The following is a 16,563-nucleotide window of genomic DNA, read 5'->3' as shown; positions in this document are numbered from 1 at the left end:
CACGATTCCATATAATATCGTTTACTGGCCCAGCCCTACTTCACATGTTAATCTCATGTGATTTTTGTAACCTTTTCGTGTGACCGATTCAGACAGTGAATACATGAACCGGAATCCAAGTTATTGGAATTAATTTTGTAAGGAATAAATTAAGTTTCACTAATAGTAAATAAGTAATTTTGAGAAGAGCAAGTGAAATGATTGTTCGTGGCTGGTCTCTTATCTGTAATCATAAGTAAACCAATTGGATTATTCCAAACTCACTATAAATACCCCCTCTAGTCTTACTCCCTTATCATTGTTTTTTTGAAGAATTCCCCCTATTGTGAACTACCTGATCTCGGACCCCCCTCCTGGGACAGCATGCCAAATCTACTACAAAATATCAAGCAATATCTACGTGTGAACTCTTGAAATGAAAATTAAATTGAAAGTATTGCCATATTTTCAAATGTTCTTATAAAAAGATCTTACCAGGATTGTTTTTGTTCCAAACATGGAAAAATTTCATGAATTACTTAATTTTGCTTTTGTAAAATTTGATCTGTATGCTTTGTTTTATTGGCAGTTCTGCAAAACAAAAGTCACATATTTTTGAAGACTCAGAAAAGGGTTGTTTGTAGATCAGATATGGTTGCGGCTGGTAGTTAGCAATTATTTATATTATTTATAAAGTTTCCCATTTATTGTATTTTATTAACGTCGTCTACACCAATCCCAATCGTCACAGTAATGTAAAAACTGGTTTGGATGTGGAATCTTCTATTAGTATAGCTGATTAACTATGAATATTATTTATATTATTTATTAAATTTCCCATTAATTGTATTTTATTAATTTCCACTCCAAACCCTACCATCACAGTAATGTGAAAACAGTAGTTGTACCGAGTATTATTCCATATTTATTCAAATACTCAGTAAATTGTATCTTATGGAACCATTTTTTTGGTAACACCTACCCTAAAATGTAAAAATATGTATTATTGTTATACTGTTACAAAATGATGCTATAGGCTATTGATGTGCGAATCCGCAGCTGTATCCAATCTAGACTTCATTATTTGAATGTAACCTACAATGTAAAGCTATTTAGTTTTGATGCCGGCATGTTATTAGTGAAAAAATGACTTGCTTTATGCCGGTGTGTAATATTTATCGTCAGCAATAATACTGCAATTATAGTTTTTACTTATCAGCGCTGTGCAGTGATGTATATCTTCCCGGTTGCCAGCGCGCCACTTCCTGTTTGGAACCGCGCACAAGTTGCACACTTGAAGCAATAAGTTAGACGAGCGGTCAAGCATGATACACGAACCGACGCACAACTTATAATAACACAGTGGAGAGCAAACTTATATTAACGTCTTTATTTTGTTGTATGTGCAACTCTCGTAGCCTGACAATAGTTCGTTCTGTTTCGAGGGGGTGTGTGTTTTTGTTTTGGACTTTGACCTTGCTGTCAATGGAGGATGAAGGAGCTCTCATAAAACATAATGTACATTTGTGTTCTGAAGATGAGCGAGGATCTCAGAGGTTTGAAACAACATAAGGGTGAGTAATTAATTATATAATTTAATATTATGAGAATATAAGTAGGCTTTACTAGAGTGCTAGTGAAATTAATGTTTTGCAACAATTCAGGTTATTGAGTAATGTTTAGGCATGCACCATTATAAGACTGATTCTGAAGATAACATTAGGAAAAAAAATGGTATTGTGATTACTACTCTAAGATATTTTAAAATGTCTGGATAAAAAAAAAAAAAAAACGTTTTGTTGGTTAAAATGTAAACCACTGCACTGTTCATGTCCATAAACCAATTTGATGAAAGTGCGTAAGCAATTTGTTTGTCAAATGTTTGCTAAATTGTGCAGGCAGACCAGTAGCTTTTGATGAGGATGGTCGTTTGCTGCTGGAGACACCGTTGTCCTAAATAAAGAAATAAAATAATCTTTTGACAACATTTTCAAGAGTTCACACCTGCTCTATAAGCATATAAAAGGTGTCCGAGATCAGGTAGGTCTCAAGAGCTTCCATTAGAAAAGAGAGGAAAAAGAGGAGATGCTCTATCATATCACGGGCTCCTCTCGAAATTAGTTTATGAAACTCCACGTAAAACAAAACCAAAAAAACTTGCATATACCTCAGGGACAGAGAAAATATATATTGTAGCAGTTTTAAAACTTTTTCCAAACCATGTTAAACCATTTTTCTATTTTAAATCTGAATATGAAATCTATTAAGCAAAGGTATCCTCCCATGCCTAGTAACATTTCTGACAAAGTTTCCTAATGCAAAGTTCAGACTGCACGGTATTCAAAGTAGTCGTGTGTCAGATGTTTTTACACTGCACCACTATCTGGGCTAGTGTGGTGCTGTTTACACTGTAGGATGGATCAGCGACAGGGATTTCACATTGCATGAGTTTTAAACAGGAAGAATCGCCAATAATTTTGTGCAAACTACGTCTCACAACCAAACACGTGAGAAGTGACATGGAAACAGGGCAGGTCACGTAATATATTTGTTGTTATTTACTACATAAAGAGAAAGAAGGCTGTAGTGGGGTAGAAAAATGTTCTTATTTTGCTCACCTGGCTTTGGTAATTAACAATCTCTCCTCAGTGTTTTTTTTTTTTTTGACCCGGTTGTGAAATTGCTTTGATAACATTTCTAACAGACACAGTGCTTCTGCCAAATTTCCACTGGTTTTTCCTTCATTTCTTGGGTCCAAATGAACTGAAAATGAGCGCTTTTTACTTCTCCCCCAGCCTCCCGCTGGCCTGCAGGTATCAGTACTAGTGGATGCTGCTCTCTCAGTGGCTGTTGGTGGTCGCTGTTGCCTTTTTCAGTCTGAAAACATTTCACACGGCATGGTGCAGTAGGTAATGCTATCGCCTCACAGCAAGGAGGTCGCTGATTCGAGCCTCGGCTGGGTCAGTTGGCATTTCTGTGTGGAGTTTGCATGTTCGTCCTGCGTTCTTGTGGGTTTCCACTGGGTGCTCCGGGTTCCCCCACAAGTCCAAAGACATGCGGTACAGGTGAATTGAGTAGGCTAAATTGTAGTGTATGAGTGTTTATGGATGTTTTCCAGAGATGGGTTCCGCTGCGTAAAACATATGCTGGATAAGTTGGTTCATTCCGCTGTGGCAACCTCAGATTAATAAAGGAACTAAGCCGAAAAGAAAATGAATGAATGAACAAACGAATATCTCACGGGCATCTGCGACTCTCTCAGATAGCGTCTTTGATAGTTCACACTGTGTGATTGTTACTCACCTGAACAAGCACCAATTTGCCTGTGATTTCAGGCATTTGTTGGCGATTTCTCAAAATCTGACGGCGATTCAAAAACCGGCGGGGCTAAAATCATGCAGTCTGAACTTTGCATTAGGAAAATTCACAATGGTTTCAATTATAGTTGTATATTAAATGTTTTTTGGTGTATATATTTCCACTCATAAACATAGTTTTACAACAATTACCATGTTACAACTATGAATGGTGTAACAAATCCATGATTTTTGTTTGTTTTATATGTAGTAAAGCAATGACTTCTAGTTTTTTCCATTTTCACCGAGGAAAATATTTCCAAACAAAGGAAGAAGTAACCATTTGTTAATCTCCTGAAGGAATTAGCTGTTGAATGAATCTTTTGAATCATTATGAATAATTAGGCATTCATTTGCTATGTTTCCATCAAAAAATGCTAATTAACTTTATTGCTTTGAATAAAGCAGCGTTTCCATCCAATGAGTCAAAGAGAACAAAATGGTCACTTCCTGATCACTGCAAATATCAAAAATAAAACGTAATTTGCTGCGGTAGGAGAAGCTGCTTGAGTCTTTTCCTTATTTAATAAACTATTTGTACCCCAGAAGAGCATGAGGCATGAGATGCGAAGCACAGATGCTCTTGACAGTTCTGGAGGCAATTAATAATATAATAACCCTAATACTGAAACATTTAAGGGATTTTAGAACGACCAATACAACATCTCAGATGTTTTACAATGCGCTCAGCCTGCTGATTTATCCATTCACACACATTTTTTATCATCACATCATCTCTTATAACAAAATCACATGACCTTTTTAATACTCATACTGGAATTTGTTCGGTAAAAGTGTTTCCATCATAGTTGATGCGCATCTTTTCTTTTTTCAAATAAAAAGTTTATCCTACTCAGTTATGCGCACAATTTTTTTTAAATACACATTTTCAAAATTATGTGCATCTGGGGTTTTCATCATATCCAAAATGCACATAAAATTAGATCCATGGAAACATAGCAAGTGAATCATTTATTAGGTTTTGCCTTTTGATTTAGTGTCATATTGGTTCATCTAGGACAGGCCTAAACCAACTAAGATAAAAAGACTAATTTTTAAATGTTGTAAAAAATAAATAAAAATCGCACACCCCTAATTAAAAGCCAAACATTACATAAAGTAAACACTACTTATAGCTGAGAGTTTGTTGTACCCCCCAAACTACAGTTTGCAGTTACCATTTTATTTTCAGTCATATTTGTCAAATTTCACTGATTAATTAGAATAATAGATGAAAGCCCAATAATAGACAGCCCTGACCAAGAAATAAAACAAATTTCCATCCAAGTCTTTATTTCTGTCCAGAACCCACTGCCACGTACACTCTGGGAACATTTTGCCCAAAATAAGCTGGCATGTGCAATAAAATATCAATCAATGACTGGTGCATGAAAAAACACCTTACCTAGTCAGTCTCTACTGTTTATCCTGGCTAAAACCCATAACCTCATGCTGAAGCAGCAGCAGATCAGGCCTCAGAGTGTTTCTCCATCTGTAGACGCTGTACACACCAGCAAAGGACATTTGGCTACAGCATTTACAGAAGATTCCTCTGCACAGTTCAAGCTAGCCCAAATCCCCCAATATGTTTACAGTTGAAAAATAGATAGTCTATGACTGGTCCATCGCACTTGCGGTAGCTCCTGTCGGAATTGGGACGGGTAACCGGTGGAAATACTCAACGGCACGGGCAACCTTCTCTGGGCAGATGTTGTAAACCGGATGAGTTGGTGCCTGAAGGAGAAGAAGTATGAGAATATTTACGAGTGATAATACTTTATACTCAACGCAAATGGGTTCAAATGTATTGTAAGGATGTCTTACCAGTTTGTTCTCATCTCGACCAAGGATCAACTCATTGTGAAGGTCTTTGTTTCCGAAATGCTGTGCTACAGAGAGTCCGCTCAGACAGTAGCTTGTGTGGTAGAAATCTCTAGACCTGTGGGGAATCAACGATGAGCTGTTAGGAAAGTCTGGTTCAGCTTTAAAGTTAGTAAAAAGACAAAATCCCAAGGCAACTTTTTTTCTTTCTACATTCAAATGAGAAAATGCATTAAAAAAAGTACAGTTTTGGTTTGAGAACTATAGTTAAAAAGAAACTCATTCAAATACTTTCAACTGCCATGCTCAGACTATACAATATTTTGATGTTTAAAATATACGTGATCCTGAACCACAAAACCAGTCTCATGTGGCACACATACGTTTGTGGGAATTGCAATAAAAAAAGTCAAAATTATAAATTTTTATTTTATGCCAAAAATATGAGATGCACCGATTGCAATTTTCTTAACCAATTCCAATTCTTCACATACAGATTATTACTGATTGTTTTTTTCTAATTATAATTAATAATAATAACCATGATAAAAAATAAACATCACAGTTGTCTCAAAGTGAATTAACAATGTTTAAAGAACATGTATTTTCAGTCCTATTTGCCAAATAGCACAATTGGAGATAACAGATTAAAGCCCAGTAACAAACAGCCCTTAATGTGACCAAGACAAACACAAATTTCCATTCGAGTTTTTTTCTGGTCAGAACCCACTGCTACGTGCCTTCTGGGAACATTTGTCTGAAATAAGCTGGCATGTAAAATAAAATATCAATCAATGACTGGTGCATGAAAAAACACCTTGCCTAGTCAGTCTCTATACAATTTTTTGATTTCTCATGAGGAACACGTACATTTGTGGGAATTGCAAAAAATATGTTGTACGAATCAGAATTATACATTTTTATTTTATGCCAAAAATTTTAGTGTACTGATTGCAATTTTGTTGACCGCTTCCAATTCTTCAAATACAAATTTTTGCTGATTGTTTTTTTTTTCTATGAACTATAATATAATTAATAAAAACCACAATAAAAAAATAGTCCAATAATAGACAATAGTCCATAAATAAGGTATCAACACTTGAAGTGGATCAATCTTAAATTCAAAGATGTCCTAAAACTATTGAACAATTTCAGCAAATGATACTCTGCTTGTAACACACTGCGTATGTATAACAGGGCTTGAGATTAAACAACTCTGGTCACAGAACATCAGAAGCACCACCTAATGTGTGTCTAAATTGTGCATTTAAGCAAAGGTCATTTGGCAGTTATTATTAAGTATATTGTGCCATACATTTTCGTGGTGGTTGCGACTGCAAATCGTAATCATAGTTTTACTTTCAGTTTCACGCACTGTGAAAAAAAGTGCTTAGATGAACCTATGGCTGTGAGTGTGAGTGTTCACATCTCTGTGGTGACGCTAACAAACCAGACCAGCTGAAATCCAGACGTTCAAATAGTTTTGGTTTTCAAATACTTGTATCTTGACCATATATTGTCCAATCCAAACATCACACCTAATAGACATTTCCAAACTGACCCTTGGGACTGGTTTTGTGGTCCAGGCTGACCACATATAGAGGATATTTTTCCTAATATATATTCATCAAATCACAAACAACTGGAAAATATATGAAGTGTTTGAATAAATATTGAACAGGCAATAGACTTGAGGTTTAAAGAATCACTGCATCATGACATTACTGGTGACTGTAAGCATACAGTATTCATGCATTTTTGTGTGTGTATACTGTAAGCGCAGTACTCACTTGCCCGGTTTGTCCAGAAGGCCTCCACCAGGATTCTGGCAGCAGAGGAGGATGTATTCCTGCAGGGCTTTTCTCTCAAACATCCAGCTACTCACACTCAGCGTTGAGTCTCCTATATAGACATCAATATTTGAATCGATTCATTTATTAAATCCAACACTAGACCATAATTGCTTTACGTACTTGTTGGGTTTAAACTATGAAAATTAGAAAGTCCATTATGCGTGTTGGTATTCGGAGTATATGAACATGCAGGCACCATCAAAGCTATCACAAAGTGTCGTTATTGCCAGACTGTACGACAACAAGACTTGTAAATGGACAAACACTATAACACTTGTCCATCCGCTATGGTGGCCATCAAGACAAAAAATAATACTCCTGTGCTATTTTAAACATGGCTTGGGAATGGAGTGTACAATTTTTACATCTACAATAATGTGGTAAGAGAGTGTGTCGCTATCATCACAAAGGGAAAGCACATGTCTTGAGAGCCTAAAAATATTTAGTTATGAAACCTATTAAAATAATGTGATATAATAAAAGTAATTTCCCAGAAACCAGAGAGCAGCTTCATTTTATGGAAAAGATCAACAAACTAGAACCTGTCAAGTCTATTACATTTTAGATATTCGGTTTTGCCAGTGAAAAGATTTCAAAGAAAGCCAGAGCTCAATTTTTGTACCAGTGACTATGTTTACATGGACATCAGTAATCAAATGAGTTGCCTTAATCTGAATAAGACAGTAATATGATTAAGGTGTTTATGTGGGTTGCTTTTTAAATGATCCTTTTCATGATCCCTTTTTAATGTTATAGCACATAATTCTATTAACATCATTGTGTCACCACGCTCTCCACATTGATTTGTTGTCGTAACTGCAGTTTGGCACTTTCACTTTTATTCAGGAACATTACTGAGATACTGGATGAGAGTATGAACTGCTGGAAGAGTGTTGTTTTAATGAAAATTGGTACCACATGCCTTATAGGAAAAAACCCCCTCTGCATTTCAGGATGTCTATGATCAGTCACTGACTTGGTAGGTGCAGAGAATAGTGTCAAACACCCATGTGCGTATTGACTGTCCTGTCGCAAAATGCATCAAAAATCGAAATTGATGAAAGTGTTTACATGTCTGTACAGCACTTTAATAATGCGACTAAAATCTGCATGCCTTAATTCAATTTCTGTTTAGTTTGATTAATTTTTGTCAGATTAAATTATAAAAGATAAATTTAATTTAAAAAAATTAAATGCTGTTTAAATGATAGAGTCTTGATCGTCTTAATCATATTAAAATTGGATTATTGGTGTCCATGTAAACATACTCAAGTGTGGTGCTTTGTTCATTAAATAATCTGTTTTCGAACAAATCAAGTGAGCTGATAATTCATTGACTTTCTTTTTTAAACAAATCTGCTATTTAGAACAAATCGTTTTCTTGAATTCAGTAAATCAGTCAATATTACCGGCTTGCTCTCACCAGCTGGTGATTTTAGTGTAAAATATATCAATGACATTTACCAAAATATTATCACTAAAAAAATCCTTAAAAAAGCTGAAAACAGTAGTTAGTTAATCGTATTAATTTATAAATTACTCACCCTCATGTTGTTCCTATGCCGAGGCCTTCTTCAGAACACAAATTAAGATATTTTAGATGAAATCTGGGAGCTCTCTTATCCTCTATCAGACTCTTTAAGAGTCCAAAAAAGGAACCAAAAACATTGCCAAAATATTCCATGTGACTTCAGTGGTCCAACTGTAACCATACAAAGCTACAAGAATACTGTTGTATGACACATTACTATTTGAGATAGCAACACACAAGCTTTGTATTGCCTGTAGTAAATGCCCTAGGATGGATCTAACATGGGAGACATCAGCAAACAAGTCATTTTTTAGTAGATTTTATTTTTTTTTTTGCGATTGATCACAGTTGCAACACTGAAGTCACAGGGAATGTTTTGAAAATGTTTTTGGTTCCTTTTCTGGACAATGAATGACTCACAACAGGGTCAGAAGGCTCTCGGAGTTCATTGAAAATATCTTAACTTCTGTTTAGAAGATTATCTAAGGTCTTAGAGGATTGAAACGACATGAAGGTGGGCAATTAATGACAGAATTATCATTTTTGGTGAACTAACCCTGTAAAGGCTTCAAATGCTTCAGTTAGACTGCTCACCTTCTTTAAAAAGAGCCCTGTGGAGTAATGGTAATAGCCCTGCTTGCCAGAAGGAGTAACACCCATCCACCAGCTTGTTACAGCGGCCTTGAAATCCGCCTTCAAAACGCATTTGTCTGCTAGTTACCCAGCGCTAATGAAGGAAAAAAAGAAGAGAAAATCCTCTAATTTACAGGTTTACAAGTATCAGCATTGGAAGATCATTAGAGCTGCTGTCTTATCGTTAAGACAAATCCGCCTGTGCACTGGGACTGTAAAATCCCTTCATGTCGAAGTCTGCTGATCTAAGCATCCACAACATTGCTCCACACAGATGATGATGATGATTTTTCAAGCATGTTTAGTGTCCCTGAGGAACCAGTAATGAGACGCTTCAGGAAACACGTGACTGACCTTTAACGCGTTTCATAAACTTCAGTTTATTCTCTCTAATGGACAGGATGAGTCAGGTTAAATAGAAGGTGAAAACAAGGCAAGACAAAGGACTTACTAACAAGGCTTTAAGATCCAGCATATGTTCTTTGCCTAGTATGACGAGGGCAGCGGTGCCACAGAATGTGTATCCACCGTGTGCTTCAAGTCCCGGTACTCCACCTAAACCACCCTCCCAGTTCTGACAGCTGAAGGCCAGAGGAGAGAAAAATACATATAATTGTAATGCATTTAGTGATCAGAAAAATTGGAAACCTTTCTTTGTCAACAAACTGTTAAACTTTGATATGGCACTCATTGAAATACTCATTGTCATACTCAAACCCTGGAGTGTTTCTGGCAGTTTTATACGACTATTGAACTTTCATGAGTATAAATAATTAAATTCAAATGATATTTTATTCAATGTCTATGATGTTCCTATAAACAGGGTTTCCATGCTTTCACAAATAGCAGATTTAAGGATTTTTGATGACCTTTTAAAGCACCCGTACTTAGGGCTGGGCGATGTCGACCAATTTGGCATTGTTCGATGTCTAATGTGAAACATAAGATGGACAATGTTATCGTCATTAAAGGCACCAGTGAATTAATTATTTATGAATTAATATATAATTAATTATATATTTAATATAATTAATTAATCCATAACAAATTACTTATTTGTTAATAAGTTCGTTTCAACTACCTGACCCGCATGGTCTTTGTTTTACCCATAATCAAATCATAAATAAAGATAAGTTACACACAAATGACCAACTGTCAATCACTTTTTCAACGGGACTCTGGCATGCATAGGCAGAGTGATCCGCAGGGCTGATAGTGGAAAAATTCCTGAGCCTGAACTTTTTTTCCTTGCTGATGTTTTAATTTAAACGCATTTATTTTATGTATTCGTAGTCATACTTCCGTACGTAATATAGTCATTTGACAGTACATGTCAGTCAAATTTATTGTGGCATGCTTATGTATGCCAGTAATTTCAGTGACACATGCCAGTGTCAGTGATCTTGTGACATGTGCCAGTAGGTGTCAGTATAAGCACGTTATAAGCACATTAATCTTATAAGTCTCTTTGCTTTAATATTTAAAAATCATTAGGCAAATGACACCTGTTATCTTACATGCATATATGTTATGAGTTTTCAACATGCATTTTATTATAACTTTTTAAAGGATATTATTTAAAATACCTTAAAATGAAAATAAGTTAAATAATAAAATAAATGAATGAATTAAAAACAGAGAAGTCCATATTGTAGGGAACAAAGGAACTGCCAGGATGCAATAATATACAGTACAACAGATAAGTGTAACCCCTCCCATACATAAGCATGCCACAATACATTTGACTGACATGTACTGTCAAATGACTATATTACGTACGGAAGTATGACTATGAATACATAAAATAAATGCGTTTAAATTAAAACATCGTGGAGTAGCTCAGCAAATAAACTAACTTGCGACGCGATAAATTAGGTTAAAAGTCGCGTAATGATTAAATATGGTTTTGCTCGTGTTAATTAATGTCATAAGCTTCGCCGGGTGTCGATGTCACTGCAGTGACATGCAGCGCGACACTCTGAGTGACACAGGTCACTACACATGCCACTAGCGAGTGACACATGACAGTGGAAAACCGGACGTGCCACCGGAAGTATCACTACACTCAGTGGCATGTGCCAGTGTCATCTGTACGTCAGATGTCGTGTCACTCCATGTCAAAACTGCTACTGTGAATCCGCGTTCAAGCGCACACAATAAGCTAAAACTCGCCCCAAGCACCGGCAAAAACAAATAACAATGAATGTGTCGAGGAAAGAGTAAGGACATATCTTAATTATTTATTAATAAACTTATTCTGAGTCAGTGTCGCAGATGCTGACTGGCAATCTCCTCTTGGACTCGCCTTTAGAGTTAAATTCATCTTTACGGATTACATGGAGTTTTTTTGTTTTCGATTTGTTTTATTTCGTTAAGTAATAATTTAAAGCTTTCTATAAATATATTTATTATGTCTGTGAGGCATATACATTTTGCTTCATTTTGTTAAGCGCTCCTGTTCAAAAACCAGACGACAGAAAGCGCATAATTTTGGTTTTCTTTATTTTATAAAAACGCTGTAACGTTTTTTGATGCATTACTCGTACTTTGTGAGCAAAAATGACGCATAACTTTAAATTGCTCCCACTGAAAAAATGCAAGTGATTGCTCTGGCGCCTCGATGTCCTGCAAGCTTTTTATAAGCAAACTATGCGCCTAATAGCACACATTCTTTAACGTTTAAGCTACCATTGTTTTATACTTGAACTGTTTTATATCTTTTATTTTAGGCAAGTCGTGATGATCTGAGAAGGCAAACTGATCAAACAGACAATGATGGTCTTCCGCTGGGCGCTGTTCATTAAAAAAAAAAAAAAAAAAAAACTTATTTTTAACGAATAAAAAATGCTCCAAACGTTTTAAATAAGCTGAATAAAAAACGAAACTAAATATAAACACTTTGCCATTAGGCTACATACAAAACTGAACTATTTTATAGCTGAAACACTAAGTTGTTTAAGGAGAAGGGGGAAATATATTTTTGTCCCGTATATTTCTTCACCGTTATTTCGAGAATAAACCCAGCGTAAATATGCAGATGTCATTCCCAAAACATATCAGCGTATATGTGCCGAAAACGAAAGTTTCATACAAATTCTGAATGGATTATAGCCTGGAAAGTGCAAAGCACGCTCCTCTTATTATCACTAAAAAGCATCATTAATCTTAGTTCATATAGACCTCACAAAGATCCGTTATAATTTATAAAGCTCTCTAAATTACACAATCTTTTATTTACATGGCGTCTACACTCAAAAGATGATTCACGAGCACACAAAATGGCACTTAATAAAAACCAGTCCGGCGCTTTCAGCAGTGAGTGAATTCTGACAGATCAATATCCGTGAACCTGATTTTTTTTTCCCCGCAGCCACAGTACGCCGGAAATCCGGCGTGGTGCCGGAACGCTATCACCCCTGGATCCGTGTTCTTATAATTACGTCAACAAACTTGGTTGGTAAAAAGGTGCACAACCAACAGCAACCAACCAACAGTATCTGAGGTTTTCACTAAAATTAGGATCGCAATGAAAGCTCAGCATCATGATGTCTATCGGCGATGGACATTAGCATCTTCTGTGGACCCAACCCTACCATCAATTTTAAATCAAGCACCTTTGTCATTCATACCCCGACATTTGTAGCACCTCAAAGTCCTTAATGTATTTAGAATTTACTTACATTTAATACTTGCTCTAAAAATGTAGTACTTTTTAAAAAGTTTAATCGTTTTAAATATTCCTGTTTAAAAAATTGTAAATAAAATAAGTTGAATTACACACTGGTAATGTTTGAATATGGTTTGTCAAACATTAATAAAATGTGTGTTAGTGTTATTGCACAAGATTTAAATTTATGTATTTCTTAGTTTATTTTCGTGCTGTTTTAGACAATTGATGCAATAAAACCATACATTTATTTTCAAAGTGAATTAAAGCATGGACTGATGTTAGTTTTTAAGTACTTTCCAGGCCTTGAATCTATTGGTCTGAAATACTTTTAAGTACTTTAAAGAAGTGTGGGACCCTGTATATATGGTTATTCATCCAATAATGAGTTAGAATACTTTAGGTTGAAATACTGAAAAACTTAGCAAAAAATAAATAAATTAGGGATGCTCCTATTTATCGGCCAGAGATCGGTATCGACCAATAATCACATTTTATGATTTGATCGTTATTCGCCAATCTGGCTGATCTCATGAATTGATCGCAGGTGTTGTTTAACAGATTGCGAGAGGCTTGGTGATGTTCTGTGTTTTTGACTATTGCAAGTTCACTAAAACCTGGCTGAAAAATATATATTTTTTAAATTATATTTTTTACTTGAATATTTAAAAATATACTTTTTAATATACTTATTACAAAAAAACAAATAGGTATTCATAGGTGTGCATTTTAACATATACACTCCAAATGTTTTCTTGATTGAAACATGTTGAATTCTTCTCCCATCATTTGCAATGTTTCTAAAATGCTTTATTAGTCATTTTTCTTACCAATTTTTAAAAATCTGTTTTATCTACTATTTTCTGTAAAGCTGCTCCTGACCATGATATGTCCACACTAAATTATTTTAAGAGACATTTTAAAAGGGATTTCATACAACATCATTCATTTATTCTCTTAGGTAAGTTAAGATCTCCACTTAAGTATCATAATTCTAGAGAAAATGTGCTTAATCCATTCTAAAGCTTTTTAAAAAAAATTTATTTTAAAAAATAATTTTATTTTATTTTCTAAAGTTTAAAGCATCAGAATTGGTACTTAGTATTGGCTGATCACCATGACAAGGAATCAGCACTTAGTATCTGCTGCAAAAATCCTGATCGGAGCATCCATAATAAAAATAAATCAAAACAATATTAAAATAAATGTAATGTAATGATAAAAGTTACAAAATCACATACAATTAATGCTGAAAAAATGTATGCAAGAAATAAAAATATGAACACTACAGGTAAACTGCATACAATAGTAAAAAAATGATCTAATTCTAACAGAATTTGCAAGTTTTAAAGCAAATGTGAACAATTCACCTGATAATCCAATTGTGCGTCCCATCAAACAGGGTGGGAGCGATGATATTTGTGAGTGAAGCCACAGAAGCCGCACAATATGCACTCCTATCAGATCAGACACACAACAATCACCACCTATTCATCTTGATAACCACTTATTACTGTAAGATTGAAAGCCTGTGGAAACCAATTGCTTCTCAAAGTGACTTTTCTTTGTTTATTGTTGCCCTGTGGTGAACATGATGAATCTTTCTGGCACTAATCTCTCAGTAAAAGGTCACTCTTGAAAAATGCCTTTCATGGTACCATCAAAACACAGGGAAATAAGAGATGTATGGCTGTTGTGAAGATCCTTCAGACTATGCTAAACTCACCTGACGTCCACCTCTCCACCGATATGCATCACAAAAGAGCCATCTGGCTGCTTCACTGAATACAGGAAGTCCAGGAGCGTCTCTCTGACAAACAAAACGAGCTGTTGAGGCAATATGATCAACGCAACACCTGGAGGTAAACAGGTGATAATACAAAGCAAACATGAAACCTGTTGATGACATTGTAGGCCTCCTCCGTGCCCAGGATGCAGAGCGCGTTGACAGCTGCATAGGTGGGAGCCAGATGAGCCTGTTGACCCGGGCCTCCACCAAAACCACCTGTCGGGGCCTGACATCTGGCCAAGAACTGGCATACGCTGGAAGACCACCATATTTATTGTAGCGTAAATTAACATCTACAGCAGTGGTTCTCAAACTGTTGTACGTGTACCACTAGTGGTACGCAGGCTTCCTTCTAGTAGTACGCGGAGAAATGAAATATGTCATGTACATGCTACATATATTTCAAAATTTATCAAAAATGATGTATATAATATGCCGTATATGACATATAGCCTATATTTCTGAGGTAATCTGCCACGTTTTTTAACTGTGCAGAGTTGTAGCTGCTTTACTGAGCCTACTACGCCACTGTATTTCAATACTGCACATTTTGGTGGTACTTGGAGAGACAATTTTTTTCTGAGGTGGTACTTGATGGAAAAAAAATTGAGAACCACTGATCTACAGCATTTAAATGTGATAGCATAGAGTTAATTAACCCAACAAAGAAAATTCTGTTATTAATTACCTACTCTCACTTTTTTCAATCCCCTGAGATCTTTGTTTATCTTCAGCACACAAATTAGGATATTTTAGATGAATTCTAAGAGCTCTCTCATTACTCCTTAGACAGCAATGGTCCAGAAATGTTAAAAGAGTTTTAGGGTGCTTTCACATCTGTGGCTCGATTCATTTGGTCCAGAACAAGAGCAACAAATGATACATTTGCTGTTGGGTCTGTTTTAGTTGGGATCATGTTCTCACCACAAATGAACCACTCCAGGGTTCGTTTGAAAGCGTACCGAGACCACCTTTTCAAGGAGTTCTTTTGGTCCGCATTAAAGTGCGACTGCTTCATTCAAACCTGCCCAAACAACTGCACCAAGACTGAAAACGATCTTTAATCCGATTCAACCAAGCTAAAATCATTCCATGTGACTTCAGTGGTTCATCTGAAATTCCAACTGGAATACCTTTTTTTCCAACTGGAATACCTTCTTTTTCAGTGCACAAGTGTGTTCTTGGAGTTTAGTATGATTACAGTTGACCCACTGAAGTCACATGAAATATTTACAGTGTTTTTGGTTATTTTTTTAGACTCTGAAAGTCTCTGGACCATTGTGGTCTATGGAGGATGAGGGAGCTTTCATTTTTCATCTAAAATTTCTTAATTTGGGTTCCAAAAATAAACATAGGTCTCAGGGGATTGAAATAACATGAACGGCTTTATGGTATTTTTTAATCTTTATTCTATGTTATCCCACTTATTACACAGCTACTTTCCACAAAATCTAAAAATAATACAAAATTTTGTTCTGGGCCGCAATAGTTTATAGATTTTTTAATTAAAGGCAAAGCTGACAGAAACAAAAATGACTGAATGGAGCATGTTCAAACCTATGCTTTATTCAGTCATAAGCTGGGGACAACAGCAATGTGACAAACAACCATTTAAATATGAAGGTGAATGAATCCACTGACAGTCAAGATGATTTAAAGTACCCAGATGAGCACTGTTTTGTTCGCTTCAGTTGTTGTTATCAAGGAATGACATACCTTGGAATATCTTGACTGACTAATCAGAATCAGGTATTCCAGTTGGCTGTGTAATAATAACTGATACAGTACATATTAGGGGCACTTTAATGGGCACCTATGTATATAAACACAAGAATTTTAAAAAATTTACTGAGAAAATTTTAGAAAATTTACTGAGGTTAAAATAGGATCCAAATCCCAGTGATTTTGAGGCCCACCACAACATGATGTAGGAG

General features: G+C 35.7%; 2 protein-coding genes across 3 annotated transcripts in view; one reads left to right on the top strand and one right to left on the bottom strand.

Annotated features, from left to right (window-relative positions):
• Positions 1-1,244: 1,244 nt before the first annotated feature.
• The window catches only part of rab15 (RAB15, member RAS oncogene family), a 48,222-nt gene continuing 32,903 nt past the window's right edge, over positions 1,245-16,563 (top strand). The window contains exon 1 of the mRNA XM_068215414.2: positions 1,245-1,553. Coding sequence (XP_068071515.1) covers positions 1,496-1,553 — 58 coding nt within the window. The 5' untranslated portion in view covers positions 1,245-1,495. The remainder of the gene's footprint in view (positions 1,554-16,563) is intronic.
• Positions 4,612-16,563, bottom strand: part of fntb (farnesyltransferase, CAAX box, subunit beta) — a 23,780-nt gene continuing 11,828 nt past the window's right edge. The window contains 8 exon segments of one of the 2 annotated variants that reach the window (NM_001002128.1): positions 4,616-5,069; positions 5,160-5,274; positions 6,947-7,058; positions 9,135-9,267; positions 9,625-9,754; positions 14,211-14,297; positions 14,567-14,650; positions 14,737-14,883. In NM_001002128.1, the coding sequence (NP_001002128.1) occupies positions 4,947-5,069; positions 5,160-5,274; positions 6,947-7,058; positions 9,135-9,267; positions 9,625-9,754; positions 14,211-14,297; positions 14,567-14,650; positions 14,737-14,883 (931 nt within the window). In that variant the 3' untranslated portion in view covers positions 4,616-4,946. 2 annotated transcript variants of the gene reach the window in all.

The sequence above is a fragment of the Danio rerio genome, chromosome 20, assembly GCF_049306965.1.
Source record: "Danio rerio strain Tuebingen ecotype United States chromosome 20, GRCz12tu, whole genome shotgun sequence".
NCBI lineage: Eukaryota > Metazoa > Chordata > Actinopteri > Cypriniformes > Danionidae > Danio > Danio rerio.
The sequence above is the reverse complement of the archived record's forward strand: the minus strand, read 5'-3'. Positions and strand labels throughout refer to the sequence as shown.